Source organism: Schistocerca cancellata, chromosome 9, assembly GCF_023864275.1.
Source record: "Schistocerca cancellata isolate TAMUIC-IGC-003103 chromosome 9, iqSchCanc2.1, whole genome shotgun sequence".
Classification (NCBI taxonomy): domain Eukaryota; kingdom Metazoa; phylum Arthropoda; class Insecta; order Orthoptera; family Acrididae; genus Schistocerca; species Schistocerca cancellata.
In genome coordinates this window covers 96926663-96945021 of record NC_064634.1, presented here as the reverse complement: position 1 = coordinate 96945021, position 18359 = coordinate 96926663, and the positions used below count along the sequence as shown (strand labels likewise).

The 18359-nt window shown below is 44.4% G+C and overlaps 1 protein-coding gene across 2 annotated transcripts in view; it reads right to left on the bottom strand.

Moving 5' to 3' along the window:
• LOC126100350 (signal peptide peptidase-like 3) overlaps positions 1–18359 on the bottom strand; it is a 96990-nt gene that overhangs the window by 26439 nt on the left and 52192 nt on the right. For both annotated transcript variants that reach the window (XM_049910963.1, XM_049910962.1), the window contains exon 7: positions 12590–12702. In XM_049910963.1, coding sequence (XP_049766920.1) covers positions 12590–12702 — 113 coding nt within the window. The remainder of the gene's footprint in view (positions 1–12589; positions 12703–18359) is intronic.

The following is an 18359-nucleotide window of genomic DNA, read 5'->3' as shown; positions in this document are numbered from 1 at the left end:
GAAAGAGCGAACTCTTGAGTTTTACATGGTTACTGCTAATTAGCAGCAGTTTGTGCCCACTTCAGTTCTAGTAAAAATGGAGTTGGGACAAGAGAAAGCATTTTGTGGTCTATATTTTGCACACTACGAGTCAGTAAGAACTGTTCAGCATGACTTTCGTGTGAACCGTCATAATGTGAGAATATGGGGTACCGGACAACCACGTGAAGCTGCATGACATGAGAGGGATTCTCCAAAATTTAATGTGCTTTGTGCAGTTTCAGAGGAAAAGGTGTATGGTCCATTTTTCTTTGGTGAGAATACTGTTACTGGAAGCACATATCTCGATATGCTTGAGAATTTTCTTTTTCCACAGCTGGAGACTGATTTGAATGATTTCATTTACCAACGTGACGGGGTACCGCCACACTGGCATCTGGAAGTGCCGGAATTTTAAAAATTGAAGGATTACTGAACGATGGATTGGTCGCACTGGACCAAGTGATTCAGCCTTACATTACGGGCCTCCAATGTCACCACACCTGACTGTGTGTTGTTATTTCCTGTGGCGGTTTATAGAAGAGTCTGTTTACGTGTCTCCATTACCAACAACAATGAATGAACTGAGACATCGCATAACAACAGCTGTGGAATCAATAATTCCAGACATCCTCGCTGCAATATGGGAACGATTTGAATACTGCATTTACATATGCCATGCATCTCAAGGGGGGCATATTGAACACCTATGAAAACGTGTGAAAGAAGACTTTTCGAGTTTCCCATTCATCAAAAAACAAAATTCATTGTATATGTTTATTAGTTTCAGAAGTATTGACTTGTCAAAGTGGATGATTCTTTTTGATTAACCCTATATATTAAACAGAGACCCAAACAATGGAAACTTACTGATGAAGGCAGTGGCCAAAAGCTATATGCGAGTGTCTTTTAATTGTGCCTGTCTGCAACTTGACGTGTCTTTACCGCAAGTAACAATCTGTCTTTTCCTTCATTGTTAAACATGACCCAGTAGATTCAGCTATGGGACAAAGTCTGTCTTTCACATGACAAATGAAGGTTCAATATTGTGATACATGTCTATCACTGCAGTAAGTGTATGAGTGGAGTAGAAACTTTGGAAACAATGTGACTTCTGTGACAGACTCCCAGCACCCATGTCAAGCACACTGCTTTATGATAATACAGTCTACTGCTGTTGCACTCGGACCAGATCGCTGGTTATCACAGTTGCAGCTAGGCCTTAGCACTCTTAGATGACAATGGTTTTGTTTGTGCGTGTGTGTTTTCGTCTTGTATATATGTGAGAAAAGAGTCAGTCTAATAACTGACTCTATTTTTAGTGTACTTTAAATTTCATCTCTGCCTCCTCAATGTGGTGAATAGCAGTCTATCCTGTTTCACTATTGTTAGCTCATACCGGATTTTTCACTTGTTATTAATTTCCTTGAGAACTTCTTGTTGTGGAACCAAGGGTTATGCAGATTTGTTTTTTGTATTGAAACATACCATTTTCCTTTATAAGATATATATAATTCCTAGTGTTCTTCGATAGACACACAAACAAACACAAACATACACACAAAATTCTAGCTTTCGCAACCAACGGCTGCTTCGTCAGGAAAGAGGGAAGGAGAGGGAAAGACGAAAGGATGTGGGTTTTAAGGGAGAGGGTAAGGAGTCATTCCAATCCCGGGAGCGGAAAGACTTACCTTAGGGGGAAGAAAGGACGGGTATACACACACACACACACACACACACACACACACACACACACACACACATCCATCCGCATATACACAGACACAAGCAGACATTTGTCTGCAGACATTTCTGCGCGAGTGTATACCCGTCCTTTTTTCCCCCTAAGGTAAGTCTTTCCGCTCCCGGGATTGGAATGACTCCTTACCCTCTCCCTTAAAACCCACATCCTTTCGTCTTTCCCTCTCCTTCCCTCTTTCCTGACGAAGCAGCCGTTGGTTGCGAAAGCTAGAATTTTGTGTGTATGTTTGTGTGTCTATCGACCTGCCAGTGCTTTTGTTTGGTAAGTCTCATCATCTTTCTTTTTAGATATATTTTTCCCACGTGGAATGTTTCCCTCTATTATGTTCCTAGTGTTCTTCCCAATACATATTTATTTTGTCACTTATCCTTGGATTAAGGTCCCATTCAGGAAATTATAAGCAAGAAAAAATTGCTTATGTTACTGTAGACTTAGCTAACTGATTCACCTATTTACTATGAGTAATGCCCAAGTGACAAGTGATCCAAATGAAAGAACAAATGATTTCTTTATCATTGCATTGTACCATCATATGAATGCTTTTGGCTAAATGTATGTATGTATCATAGTTCCATTTCCGACAACATTTAGCAGACTGAACAACACTTTCAGAACTGATATAAATGGTATGTTGTGATGTCCTCGGGTCTAGCAAATATTTGAGCTACTTTTATGGCTATTACTATAGATCACAAGCAATTGATTCATTAGATCTTATTTTTGAAGCATCTGTAAATATTGTTGTTGTTGTTGTGGTCTTCAGTCCTGAGACTGGTTTGATGCAGCTCTCCATGCTACTCTATCCTGTGCAAGCTTCTTCATCTCCCAGTACCTACTGCAACCTACATCCTTCAGAATCTGCTTAGTGTATTCATCTCTTGGTCTCCCCCTACGATTTTTACCCTCCACGCTGCCCTCCAATACTAAATTGGTGATCCTTTCATGCCTCAGAACATGTCCTACCAACCGGTCCCTTCTTCTGGTCAAGGTGTGCCACAAACTTCTCTTCTCCCCAATCCTATTCAATACTTCCTCATTAGTTATGTGATCTACCCATCTAATCTTCAGATTTCTTCTGTAGCACCACATTTCGAAAGCTTCTATTCTCTTCTTGTCCAAACTATTTACCGTCCATGTTTCGCTTCCATACATGGCTACACTCCATACAAATACTTTCAGAAATGACTTCCTGATACTTAAATCCATACTCGATGTTAACAAATTTTTCTTCAGAAACGCTTTCCTTGCCATTGCCAGTCTACATTTTATATCCTCTCTACTTCGACCATCATCAGTTATTTTGCTCCCCAAATAGCAAAACTGCTTTACTACTTCAAGTGTCTCATTTCCTAATCTAATTCCCTCAGCATCACCCCACTTAATTAGACTACATTCCATTATCCTCGTTTTGCTTTTGTTGATGTTCATCTTATATCCCCCCTTCAAGATACCATCCATTCCGTTCAACTGCTCTTCTAAGTCCTTTGCCGTCTCTGACAGAATTACAATGTCATCGGCGAACCTCAAAGTTTTTATTTCTTCTCCATGGATTTTAATACCTACTCCGAATTTTTCTTTTGTTTCCTTTACTGCTTGCTCAATATACAGATTGAATAACATCGGGGAGAGGCTACAACCCTGTCTTACTCCCTTCCCCACCGCTGCTTCCCTTTCATGTCCCTCGACTCTTATAACTGCCATCTGGTTTCTGTACAAATTGTAAATAGCCTTTCGCTCCCTGTATTTTACCACTGCGACCTTTAGAATTTGAAAGAGAGTATCCCAGTCAACATTGTCAAAAGCTTTCTCTAAGTCTACAAATGCTAGAAACGTAGGTTTGCCTTTCCTTAATCTTTCTTCTAAGATAAGTCGTAAGGTCAGTATTGCCTCACGTGTTCCAGTATTTCTACGGAATCCAAACTGATCTTCCCCGAGGTCGGCTTCTACTAGTTTTTCCATTCGTCTGTAAAGAATTCGTGTTAGTATTTTGCAGCTGTGGCTTATTAAACTGATTGTTTGGTAATTTTCACATCTGTCAACACCTGCTTTCTTTGGGATTGGAATTATTATATTCTTCTTGAAGTCTGAAGGTATTTCGCCTGTTTCATACATCTTGCTCACCAGATGGTAGAGTTTTGTCAAGACTGGCTCTCCCAAGGCCGTCAGTAGTTCCAATGGAATGTTGTCTACTCCAGGGGCCTTGTTTCGACCCAGGTCTTTCAGTGCTCTGTCAAACTCTTCACGCAGTATCGTATCTCCCATTTCATCTTCATCTACATCCTCTTCCATTTCCATAATACTGTCCTCAAGTACATCGCCCTTGTATAGACCCTCTATATACTCCTTCCACCTGTCTGCTTTCCCCTCTTTGCTTAGAACTGGGTTTCCATCTGAGCTCTTGATATTCATACAAGTGGCTCTCTTTTCTCCAAAGGTCTCTTTAATTTTCCTGTAGGCAGTATCTTGCCCCTAGTGAGATAAGCCTCTACATCCTTACATTTGTCCTCTAGCCATGCCTGCTTAGTCATTTTGCACTTCCTGTCGATCTCATTTCTGAGACGTTTGTATTCCTTTTTGCCTGCTTCATTTACTTCATTTTTATATTTTCTCCTTTCATCAATTAAATTCAATATTTCTTCTGTTACCCAAGGATTTCCACTAGCCGTAGTCTTTTTACCTACTTGATCCTCTGCTGTCTTCACTACTTCATCCCTCAAAGCTACCCATTCTTCTTCTACTGTATTTATTTCCCCCATTCCTGTCAATTGTTCCCTTATGCTCCCCCTGAAACTCTGTACAACCTCTGGTTCTTTCAGTTTATCCAGGTCCCATCTCCTGAAATTCCCACCTTTTTGCAGTTTCTTCGGTTTTAATCTACAGGTCATAACCAATAGATTGTGGTCACAGTCCATATCTGCCCCTGGAAATGTCTTACAATTTAAAACCTGGTTCCTAAATCTCTGTCTTACCATTATATATTCTATCTGATACCTTTTAGTATCTCCAGGGTTCTTCCATGTATACAACCTTCTATCATGATATTAATATTAACAATGTGTTATTAAATGTCAAAGAACCCATTAATAACATAATATAATTGTTCGAAGCACAGAAAGACTGCAGTGTTAAATTACAACAATAAGCCATAAATTCGCGTAATTGGCAACTGAATGGAAATTCAAACCATATATACAGGTCACTTTGATAAGCATGACACAATCTCAAGAAATGGTGTCTGCTGCTGGTAACAATGAAAGGTGTTTAGAAAACAGATTGGTTGGTTGGTTTGTGGGATTACAGGGGCCAGACTGTGACTGTCATCGGTCCCTTTTTCCAAAAAACCACCCAAAGAGAATAAAAAACGAACAACAGGAAAGATGGTGGACGACACAGGACAAGAAATACTCCGACAAAGAACAGACAAAACAAATTAAAATCACACCGAGTGTGATGGTTGTTGGCCGACCATAGAGAAAAAAGGGAAAGTCAACCACCGAGAAACGCATTAAAAAAGCAGACTAAAATCGTAGGCCATAGGCCAGAATCAACACAAAAAAAACACACACATTTACATTAAGCGATAAAATCCCCCTGCCCGAATAAAACGCAAAACTTAGTCCGCTATGGCAGAGACGTCAGTTAAAAGCGCAGGGAGTGTATCAGGCAGCGCAAAAGTCTGCCTGAGCACAGTTAAAAGGGCGCACTCCAACAGAATATGGACCACCGTCAAGAACGCCCCACAACGACGAAGAGGTGGATCCTCACGACACAGTAAATAACTGTGTGTCAGTCGGGTGTGGCCAATGCGGAGCCGACAAAGGACGACTGAGTCCCTGCGGGTGGCTCACATGGATGACCGCCAAACAGTCGTTGTCTCCTTGATACGACGGAGTTTGTTTGGCACGGGCAGGTTGCGCCATTCAGTGTCCCAGAAATCGAAAACTTTGCGGCGTAATAGTGCCCGCAAATCAGTCGCCGGGAGGCCGATCGCCAGAGGTGGTTTAGTGGTGGCCTCTTTCGCCAGGCGGTCAACATTCTCATTGCCGGGTATCCCAACATGGCCTGGGGTCCACACAAAGACCACAGAGCGGCCGCGACGTGCAAGAGTATGCGGGGACTCATGGATAGCCATCACAAGACGAGAACGAGGAAAACACTGGTCGAGAGCTCGTAAACCGCTCAGGGAATCGCTACAGATAATGCAGGACTCATCTGAGCAGGAGCGGATATATTCCAGGGCTCGAAAGATGGCGACCAGCTCAGCAGCGTAAACGCTGCAGCCAGCCGGCAAGGAACGTTGTTCGGAATGGTCACCTAGAGTTAGCGCATAACCGACTCTACCAGCAACCATCGAGCCATCAGTGTAAACAATGCCACAGCCCTGATACGTGGCCAGGATGGAATAAAAGCGGCGGCTGAAGGCCTCTGGAGGGGCTGAGGCCTTCGGGCCCTGTGCCAAGTCGAGCCGAAGGCAAGGGCAAGGCACACACCACGGGGGTGTACACAGAGGTGCCCGGAAAGGAGGTGCAACAGGGAAAAACCCAAGCCCGGAGAGAAGCTCCTTGACGCGTACGGCGCTCGGATAACCTGACCGGGGCCGACGTTCTGGCAGATGGACAACTGACCGCGGGAACAGGACATGGTAATTTGGATGCCCGGGCAAGCTAAAAACATGGGCAGCATAAGCAGCCATTAATTGTTGGCGTCGTAACCGCAGTGGAGGGACACCTGCCTCCACTAACATGCTGTCCACAGGGCTGGTGCGGATAGCACCAGTAGCAAGGCGTATCCCGCTGTGGAGAATTGGGTCCAGCACCTGCAAGGCAGATGGGGATGCTGAGCCATAAGCCAAGCTCCCATAATCCAGACGGGACTGGATTAACGCCTGGTAGAGCTGTAACAGGGTAGATCGGTCGGCGCCCCAGCTGGTGTGGCTCAAGCATCTCAGAGTATTTAGATGCCTCCAACACGCCTGTTTAAGCTGCCGAATATGAGGCATCCAAGTCAGCCGGGCATCAAAAACTACACCCAAAAACCTGTGGGTCTCCACCACAGCAAGAAATTTGTTGTCAAGAGAAAGCCGGGGCTCAGGATGGACCGTTCGGTGCCGGCAGAAATGCTTAATGCGAGTCTTGGCAGCCGAAAACTGAAAACCATGCGCTACAGCCCAAGACTGCGCCTTGCGGATTGCGCCCTATAGCTGACTTTCAGCAGCTGCAATGCCAATAGAGCTGTAGTAAAGGCAGAAGTCGTCAGCATACAGGGAAGCGGAGACAGAATTTCCCACGGCCGCAGCGAGCCCGTTAATGGCTATTAAAAACAGGCAGACACTTAAAACAGAACCCTGTGGCAAGCCATTCTCCTGGACGTGGGAGGAACTATATGAGGCTGCGACTTGCACGCGGAAGGTACGATACGACAGGAAATTGCGGATAAAGATTGGCAGAGGGCCCCGAAGACCCCATCCATGAAGCGTAGAAAGGATGTGATGATGCCATGTCGTATCGCATGCCTTCCGCATATCGAAAAAGACAGCGACCAGGTGCTGACGGCAGGCAAAGGCAGTACGGATGGCCGACTCCAGGCTCACCAGATTGTCGGCGGCGGAGCGGCCTTTACGGAACCCACTCTGAGACGGAGCCAGAAGGCCCCGAGACTCCAGTACCCAATTCAAGCGCCGGCTCACCATCCGTTCGAGAAGCTTGCAAAGAACGTTGGTGAGGCTAATGGGGCGGTAGCTGTCCACCTCCAAAGGGCTCTTGCCCGGTTTCAAAACGGGGATGACAATGCTTTCCCGCCATTGCGACGGAAACTCACCCTCGACCCAGAGACGGTTGTAAAGGTCGAAGAAGTGTCACTTGCAGTCCACTGAAAGGTGTTTCAGCATCTGACAGTGGATGCGATCTGGCCCGGGAGCGGTATCAGGGCAAGCGGCAAGGGCACTGTGAAATTCCCACTCACTGAATGGAGCATTGTAGGATTCAGAAGTGTGGGTGCAAAAAGAAAGGCTCCGACGTTCCATCCGCTCTTTGATGGAGCGGAAGGCCTGGGAGTAATTCACAGAAGCGGAACTCTGAGCAAAATGCTCAGCTAAGCGGGTTGCAATGACGTTGGAGTCAGTACAAACTGCTCCATTCAGTGAGAGTACAGGGACGCTGACAGGGGTCCGATAGCCGTCGAATCTTCGCCCAGACCTGCGATGGTGGAAGGTAAAGACTGCAGACGATAATAGCCTGCGGCATCCACACCCTAACACCGACAGCCTCTAAAGCTGTTTGTAGAGGGACAGACTCGCTGTGAAGAGAGTTAAGGACATAGATGCAGACGCCACCAGACACCCTTTCATAAGCCGCTCGGTTCTTATAATAACCCCGATAGCCACGGAGGGCGGCGGTGCGCATTGCTGGAAACCAAGTTTCCTGCAGAGCAATGCAGAGGAAAGGATGAAGGCTGATAAGTTGGCGGAGCTCAGCTAGATGGTGGAAGAAACCGCTGCAGTTCCACTGGAGGATGGTGTTGTCAATGGCTGAGAAAGGCGTGATGGGACTGGGAAGGCAGATTACGCCGCTGGGTCACCTGCTGCCTCTGATTGAGCACCTGTGCTAGTGCTATCTATGGTGTCTGAGGGACCGGCGAGATCGAGGTCCTCAGCGGACGCCAGAATCTCCACCTCGTCCTCAGACGCAGAGCTTGTAGGAAGCGGTGGGACGGGGGCCACCGCAATGTCGGTATTCTTGGGGACGTTCTTCTGTTTCTGTTTCCCTTGTTGTGCCTTCGGTGGTTCAGGCTTGGAGGGCTTCACAGGTTCAGTCTCAGGGACGGATGACGACCGTGAGGCCCTACGACCAGGGACTGGTGGTTGTTTGAGCCACTTGCGGGTGTCCGCTTTTCCACTGGTCGGAACTTGCGAAGGGAGGTCCCCAACGGATCCCTTCCTGGCGAAAGTAGCCAAAGAAGTCTTACGCTTCTCCGGCTGGGAAGGGGGAACTGATGTCCCCGATGGTTGGGAGGATATTGCTCCTGAAGAAGATGGAGCAGGAGCAACAGGTTGTGAAGTGCCCCCCACAAGCAAGGGGGCTGGTGGATGCTGACCGATCTTAGAGCCGATTCGTGATGATGGGAGAACCGTCGCTGCAGCAGCGGCGTAGGTTGACGTCATTGCCACAGGATGGCCTTTACAAATGTCTGCTTGTGTCTGTGTGTGTGTGGGCGCGCGCGCTAGTGTATACCTGCCCTTTTTTCCCCCTAAGGTAAGTCTTTCCGTTCCCGGGATTGGAATGACTCCTTACCCTCTCCCTTAAAACCCAAATCCTTTCGTCTTTCCCTCTCCTTCCCTCTTTCCTGATGAGGCAACCGTTGGTTGCGAAAGCTTGAATTTTGTGTGTATGTTTGTGTTTGTTTGTGTGTCTATCGACCTGCCAGCGCTTTTGTTTGGTAAGTCTCATCATCTTTCTTTTTAGATATATTTTTCCCACGTGGAATGTTTCCCCTCTATTATATTTGTATATATATATATATATGACATTACCGGTGAACACCTTACTAGCAGTCTTTATATTTTATGATCAGGGTAAAGACTTTTCGCTGCAAATTTCAGACCAGAAAATGTGCTAAATGCAAATAAAAAAAGGGGACAAGAAGGTGTTTATTTACTCAACTAATTCAACAAAATCTCATTCTTCTATTTTAATTTATTGAATTATGAACGAGTACAACAAATCATCGCTCATCAGAACAAGGAACGAACATGAAACTGTTATACTTCAAGATATTGAGCATCTCTAAATTTTTAAAAATAATTCTGATTTTATTGGGTGACAGAATGTCTTTGCTGATGCTAAAACTTCTTCCACAATCTACAGAAATAAGTATGGCAAATTTTTTGTTCACTCAGAGTGGCAACTCTACCGATGTGGCAAATTTCTCAGTATCCAGATTTTTCTGAAGACTTGATCAAGTTCGTCTATGGAAAAGCCATCTATCTTCCCTTACAGAAAAATATACACCATCATTTTTCCTTGTCAAGACCTTGTTTTTCTAATCATTTAATAACTACAGTCAGGTACTTTTAATTACTGACAAAAAAGATTTCTGTCTGCAGATTATATATCTTCTCTGGTAGCAGAAGTTTCTGTGCCTTTGTACTGTTTCTTGGTAAACATGCTTCTTGTAATTTTTTCTTAAAATACTCTCATCGGGCACTGACATATCTGTACACGGACAAACGCACGCACACACATCAACGCTGAATTCTTAAAATTTTGGATTTTAGATGAACACTGTACAATTTAATTTCATAATAGAGGTCACAATGATTTGTTTGTTTGAAGTCTTGTTATTTTGATGCTTAGAGTTGGAAATGTGTTGTTTTCATATGATTTTGCACGTTTTTCATTAAACAAAATTCCTGAATCAAAAGTAGTACATTACATAACAGTCCTATCGATTTCTATGAAATCAAGTTTGAATTCCCGGCCCAGAACAAGAAATCCGGCAATGGATACCTTCGTCATGGTAAAATCTAGTACTACACTCATTTAGTAACAATTTGACATTTACAAACAGCAGGCTCCTGATTCTGGTGAATTTGTAAGGATAGAATGCACATTCTCGCCGCATGTGCATTGCTGCAACTATTTACAGCAGTAAAGTGAGAGGTAGAGGATTTTGATTTTATACACACACACACACACACACACACACACACACACACACACACACACACACACTTGCTTTGTGTACTTTCTGTCCCACATTAACCGAAAAAGGTTGGCCTACTATTCACATATTCACTGCAAGCTGAGGACTCTACATCTACATGAGTACTCTGGAAACCACGTTTAAGCGCCTGGTATGGGGTTCATCAAATCACATTCATAATAATTCTCAATTATTCCACTTAACAGCACATGGAAAAAACAAATGCCTATACCTTTCTGTGCGAGCTCTGATTTCCCTTATTTTATTATGATGATCGTTTCTCCCTATGTAGGTCGGCGTCAACAAAATGTTTTCACATTTGGAGGAGAAAGTTGGTGACTGAAATTTTGTGAGAAGATCCCGCCACAACAAGAAATGCCTTTGTTTTAACAATGTCCACTCCGAATCCTGTATCATGTCCATGACACTCTCTCCTGTTTCTCAACAATACAAAATATGCTGCCCTTCTTTGAAATTTCTCGATGTACTCCTATAATCTTATTTGTTAGGGAACTCTCAGTGCTTGGCAGTACTCCAATTGGGTTTTGTGACCAGAAATTAGTTTGTTATTGTGGCTAGTGCTCACCAACAGCAGAATGCTATGGTACGATGCGATACGCTGGAAGAACTGACCGCTCAGAGTTCGCAAGGGACTACAAACAGCATCCTCCCAATTACCGTTGATTAAACGTTGCTGTGTATAGCCCCCGCAGCAGCTGCTAGCCTCGCGCATCCATGCTGACCGCAGTTCAGTGGCGACGAACAGTGGAACCCATAGGCCGGTAAAACGCAGTCTTTGGTTCACCTTCCCCACAACATTTTCTATGTGTTCTTTCACATTTAAATGGTTCATAATTGTAATTCCTAGCTTTTTAGTTGAATTTATGGCCTTTAGATTTGATCAATTTATCATGTAACCAAAGTTTACAGGATTCCTTTTAGCACCATGTGGATGACCTCACTTGTCATTATTTAGGGTCAATTGCCAATTTTCGCACCATACAGATATCTTTTCTAAATCTTTTTGCAATTTGTCTTTATCTTTCAATGAATTTATTTGATCTTTCTGTGAATTACTACAAACTGCGACCTCTGACAGGAAACCATGAATCCAGTTGTCATCAATATAAAATATTTGACTTTCAATTAATTCAAAACCATGTATAATTGTACATCATTTCTCTTATGAATAATGGAGTGGGCTCAAGAAGATTACTCAAAAGCTATAGTAGAAGAAGAAAGGCAGAAAGGGGGCTATTGACAAGGTTAGAGGAAAAAAGGAATAAAGGTCACAAAAAATGGGAAAAGGGCTTGGAAAATGTGTCTTTTCGCAAGTAGAGGACTAAATTTCATAATGTGGTATCATTCCAAAGAACTTTAATTTATGCTGTGAAAAAAGCAGCACACCTAAAAATTTTGACTGAAAATAAAAAAAATAAATGGTAGCTGGCCACAGTTAGAATGTTTTAAAAAAATAGAGCCTACTGTCCATCTCAGGGGGGTTACCACTGATCTTTCAATCCACTCCATTTGTAAATGAAATGAGACCAGAGAAAAACAGATTAACAGAATACAATCTACTTTGAAAAATCACTTTAGGTCTGCTTACGTCACTGCAATTGCACTCTGTTAAAATTTATAAGGTGACACTAGCTAGCTGTAAGTTCTTACTTATCAGTGCCTTATGTATAGACTTAACAAAAATGTTCATATCTCTTCATAGGCCGTTTTCTATTAAAGTAGCTTTAAAAAATTATTCTTAGCCTATATTCATGACACATTTAAAAAACATCATCTTTAGACTAATGATACAAAAATGCACCGATCAGCCATGCACGAATACAAAGCAAAAATAAAGAAAGAAATGGTTAACATACAATATAGCTGTCACATCAAAATACATAACCATCCACCAGCCCCAAAAAATGACCAGATTCTAAAAACAAACCACCTCCTGGATGGCAAGCAACTGGTCAGCAGTGCCACATATTGCCTAAGAATAACTTAATAATCACCAAATGGTGGAAACATGGAGTAAAGAAAAAGATATCATGTAAAGTTATGGAAATTATAAGGCCTAGGAAATTACACTGCACTTTTTCAACTCACCATCCATTAGCAGCCAATGGCCAGTTAGAACCCATATGCACACAATGAAGACTGCTAGAGAGAATGACAACAGCTCTGCTCCAGTGAAACGACCACATACCCCAAATGAGATTCTGAAACACACCAGAAAATGTTAAGTGGTGAATTAAAAACAGAACAAAAAGAAGAGAAAGAAGACAGAGGATGGCTATGGGCAAGTGGACAGAAGAGAGCTGAGGCGTGGTGGGGTGGGGCGGGGCGGGCACGTTTGAGGGCTGAGAGATAGATAGAAGGGGGGTGGAGGGCTGAGAGAAAGGGGGGGGGGCTAGAGGGCTGAGAGAGAAAGGGGGGGTAGTGGGCTGAGAGAGAGGGGGGGTAATGGGCTGAGAGAGAGAGAGAGAGAGAGAGAGAGAGAGAGAGAGAGAGAGAGAGAGAGAGAGAGAGGGGGGGGGGGTAAGAGGGAAGAGAGACAGGTAGAGAGAATGGGGGGTTATAAAAAGGAATTATTGCTAAATGTGGTGAAGTGTTGTACTTTACAGTAGGTAACATTTAGATCAGCAAGATGTCAATCGTAGTATACAGGGTTATGTCTATTTACAAGGGAATTATCGCAGCATTTAACTTAAGTAATTTAGGGAAATCACTGAAAACCTAAATCAGTATGGCTACATGGGGATTTGAATTTATATCCTTCCTAATACGAGTCAACTGTGTCAGATCCCTTGGAAGACATGTGAAAGATATTTTTTATGTATATTCTCTCTCATAGTATACCAGCCATCAACTGTATGCTTTTGCACCGTGTAGGTGGCCAGATGCGCTAGTGTCCAAGCAATGTCCTATAGCCATTGTTTCACATCATCTTGGCTTAGATAAAGCTGAATATTGCTCCACGAAAATAGGAATAATTATTTCCATTATTATAAAATTTTGGACTAAGCTATCTTCATCAGCTACTTCACTATGCCAAGCTTTAGTGTTCTGTAAGTTGTGCCCTGAAACAAGCTACCACATTTCCTGTCAAGGAACCATCATGACATTTCTCTCTATCAATTTATGAAAAACTAAATCCTTATAGCCCGAAAGAGATTTGACCTCTGTGCTTCCTGAATGTGAATCCAGTATCTTAACCAATGCAACACCTAGCTCGATAACACGTGTCACACCTTGACATGCCTCCTCACCCAATAGCTTTCACTTTTGTGAACACCTCCCTTTTGAAATTTGTCTCATTCAACCTGTCAGTGGCAGCTCCACAACTTAAACAACACATATGCCAAGGGGAATGTACACTCCTGGAAATTGAAATAAGAACACCGTGAATTCATTGTCCCAGGAAGGGGAAACTTTATTGACACATTCCTGGCGTCAGATACATCACATGATCACACTGACAGAACCACAGGCACATAGACACAGGCAACAGAGCATGCACAATGTCGGCAATAGTACAGTGTATATCCACCTTTCGCAGCAATGCAGGCTGCTATTCTCCCATGGAGACGATCGTAGAGATGCTGGATGTAGTCCTGTGGAACGGCTTGCCATGCCATTTCCACCTGGCGCCTCAGTTGGACCAGCGTTCGTGCTGGACGTGCAGACCGCGTGAGACGACGCTTCATCCAGTCCCAAACATGCTCAATGGGGGACAGATCCAGAGATCTTGCTGGCCAGGGTAGTTGACTTACACCTTCTAGAGCACGTTGGGTGGCACGGGATACATGCGGACGTGCATTGTCCTGTTGGAACAGCAAGTTCCCTTGCCGGTCTAGGAATGGTAGAACGATGGGTTTGGATGTACCGTGCACTATTCAGTGTCCCCTCGACGATCACCAGTGATGTACGGCCAGTGTAGGAGATCGCTCCCCACACCATGATGCCGGGTGTTGGCCCTGTGTGCCTCGGTCGTATGCAGTCCTGATTGTGGCGCTCACCTGCACGGCGCCAAACACGCATACGACCATCATTGGCACCAAGGCAGAAGCGACTCTCATCGCTGAAGACGACACGTCTCCATTCGTCCCTCCATTCACGCCTGTCGCGACACCGCTGGAGGCGGGCTGCACGATGTTGGGGCATGAGCGGAAGACGGCCTAACGGTGTGCGGGACCATAGCCCAGCTTCCTGGAGACGGTTGCGAATGGTCCTCGCCGATACCCCAGGAGCAACAGTGTCCCTAATTTGCTGGGAAGTGGCGGTGCGGTCCCCTACGGCACTGCGTAGGATCCTACGGTCTTGGCGTGCATCCGTGCGTCGCTGCGGTCCGGTCCCAGGTCGACGGGCACGTGCACCTTCCGCCGACCACTGGCGACAACATCGATGTACTGTGGAGACCTCACGCCCCACGTGTTGAGCAATTCGGCGGTACGTCCACCCGGCCTCCCGCATGCCCACTATACGCCCTCGCTCAAAGTCCGTCAACTGCACATACGGTTCACGTCCACGCTGTTGCGGCATGCTACCAGTGTTAAAGACTGAGATGGAGCTCCGTATGCCACGGCAAACTGGCTGACACTGACGGCGGCGGTGCACAAATGCTGCGCAGCTAGCGCCATCCGACGGCCAACACCGCGGTTCCTGGTGTGTCCGCTGTGCCGTGCGTGTGATCATTGCTTGTACAGCCCTCTCGCAGTGTCCGGAGCAAGTATGGTGGGTCTGACACACCGGTGTCAATGTGTTCTTTTTTCCATTTCCAGGAGTGTAGTTCATGAGGAAACAACACTAATCGTAAAATGAGCAGTAAATTGTTTCCAACTTTTTTATACTTGTTCCAATAGCACCAAATTCTCCACCTATGTAAATTTCTGAACGATATTTCACAGATAAACTGTCTACACACAATATGCGATTGCAGAGTACACTAAACATGAGGCACATTCAGTAACTGTTCACCATTTCGAACCCTCACACTCATCCTCAATGCTGATATTTATTATGTCAGGAAATGGAAACTGTATCTACTACTAGGACTTGGCTCCCTTCAAACATCATATATTTCAAATTTAGAGTGCACTTTTCATACTATTACTGCATGTATGTTAACACATTCTTCCTACATTCAGTTTTTCTCAGAATTCAAACATCTGGACAGCATTCTTTAAGATCTGTACAGCAGCCTTGTCTCAGCTACTAGCTACTAGGTACAGTTTTCCTATTTCAAATGTTGTATATTAAAATTCATATTTATTAAGAATGTTGCACAATGTGACTGGGGTCACTCAATAAGATCATCCAGATTCTTTTCGAGAGAGAGAGAGAGAGAGAGAGAGAGAGAGAGAGAGAGAGAGAGTCTGCTGGAGTTCAGGAAACAGATATAATCCACTCATTTACGGAAAATGAAATGTTTCTGGTATTCACCATAAATGTCATTACAAAAACAGTAAAAACGAAGCTAGATACCATAAAAAAGGAAAAATTACTGAAGAATGAAGAAGGTCAAGAATAAATATTGTATGCGAAGTTCCAGCAGAATGTCAATAATTTACGAGTAAAGGTGACAACTTGCAGCACAACAGAGGTGTTGAGTTGTTGACAGACACACAAACAGGGCTGGTAACTTTGCTCGTGGACCTGCCCACATAAAGTGCTGGCCAGAAATTATAGCAGAGCTGCTACACTAGGTGATCAAAGATAACCGGACACCTGGCACCATGGCACCCTTCATCGGTAATGCTGGAATTCAATATGGTGTTGGCCCATCCTTAGCCTTAATGACAGCTTCCACTCTCGCTGCCGTACGTTCAATCAGGTGCTGGAAGGTTTCTTGGGAAACGGAAGCCCATTCTTCATGGAGTGCTGCACTGAGGAGAGATATCGATGTCAGTCGGTGAGGCCTGGCACGAAGTTGGCGTTCCAAAACATCCGAAAGGTGTGTTATATAGGATTCAGGTCAGGACGCCGTGCAGGCCAGTCCATTACAGGGGTGTTACTGTCATGTAACCACTCCACCACAGGCCGTGCATTATGAACAGGTGTTCGATCGTGTTGAAATATGCAAATGCCACCCCCGAATTACTCTTCAACAGTGGAAAGCCAGAAGGTGCTTAAAACATCAATGAAGGCCTGTGCTGTGATAGTGCCATGCAAAATAAAAAAGGGTGCAAGCCCCCTCCATGAAAAACACGACCACACCGTAACAACACTGCCTCCGAATTTTACTGTTGGCATGACACACGCTGGAGGTGACGTTCACTGGGCATTCACCATACCCACACTCTGCCATTGGACTGCCACATTGTGCACCATGATTCGTCACTCCACACACTGTTTTTCCACTGTTCAATCATCCAATGTTTATGCCCCTTACGCCAAGTAAGGTGTCATTTGGCATTTACTGGCGTGAGGTTTGGTTTATGAGCAGCCGCTCGGATTTCATAGTCAAGTTTTCTCACCTCCCGCCTAACTGTCATAGTACTTGCAGTGGATCCTGATGCAGTTTGGAATTCCTGTGTGATGGTCTGGAAATATGTCTGCCTATTACACATTATGACCCTCTTCAACTGTCAGTGAACTCTGTCAGTCAACAGACGAGGTCAGCCAGTATGCTTTTGTGCTGTTTCTACTTCACTATCACATCAGAAACAGTGGACTTAGGGATGTTTAGGAGTGTGGAAGTATGAAAAGTGACACCCAGATGTTTAGGAGTGTGGAAGTATGAAAAGTGACACCCAATCACCTGACCACGTTCGAAGTCTGTGAGTTCCGCGGAGCATCCTATTCTGCTCTCTCACTATGTCTAATGACTACCGAGGTCACTGATATGGAGTACCGCAGTAGAGGGCAGCACAATGCACTTAATATGAAAAACATATGTTTTTGGGGGTGTCTGGATACTTTTGATCACATAGCGTATATGTGACTGCTTTCACAGATGGCACAGACTCTATAGAAGCATGATCACCAACCAACTGCTCACTGAAATGAATGGCCACTGACAAATTGTGATCAAGAGCAGAACTGACTGACAAATGGCAGAACACGCTCGTGAGCACAATGTGTGATTTCAAAAGCTGCTTCACATAACGTGCCATCTGCAACCCCCCCCCCCCCCCCACCCCTCCCTGCTGCACTTTTCCTGAGCTACATAGATGGGAATTATCCTTGAAACACATCAAAACATCCTTCCTTCACGTAATCCTGTAATCCTCTCAACCCAATCTTCGCTAATATCCTACAACTGCACCATGTTCCCTATAGTCTCCCATTCCTCTGCTCTGTCTCCACCTATGCATCCACTCTCCCGTGTCATCAGTATCATGCACTGTACGAACTCACCAGTTCACCGTGTTGCATACCTTGCCTGTGCTACTGCTGGATCTCCCTCCCAGATTCCTACTTCATACACCTGCTGCCTTCCCTCCAAGCTATCTGCCACTCTCCTCCAATCCTCCCTCCCCTCCCTACTTCCTTTCTTTCTTCCTGCCTCATCCACTCCAATTGTACATTCTAGCTCAAAAAAGGATTTGTCCAGAAGATATATAAGTGTGTCTGTCAGTGACTCCACACCTCTACTACCAAATCAGTTGTACCTTTACTCTTAAATTATTTACATAAACAAAAGAACAGCATTTTATAAAACTCAGTTATAAATTGAAACACTGTATGTGATGCAATAGCAGGCTGCATATTAAGTAAATATTTCTTTTAATGTCCAAAATACTGAATGTATGCACAGACTTATAACAAGTTAACAGGTTTTGTGAGTAAAAAATACATACATACTCACAGAAGTTAACACGATGGTAATTTGTGCTTTAGGGTTTTCGTTACAAATATAATCTTGAAATTTTTA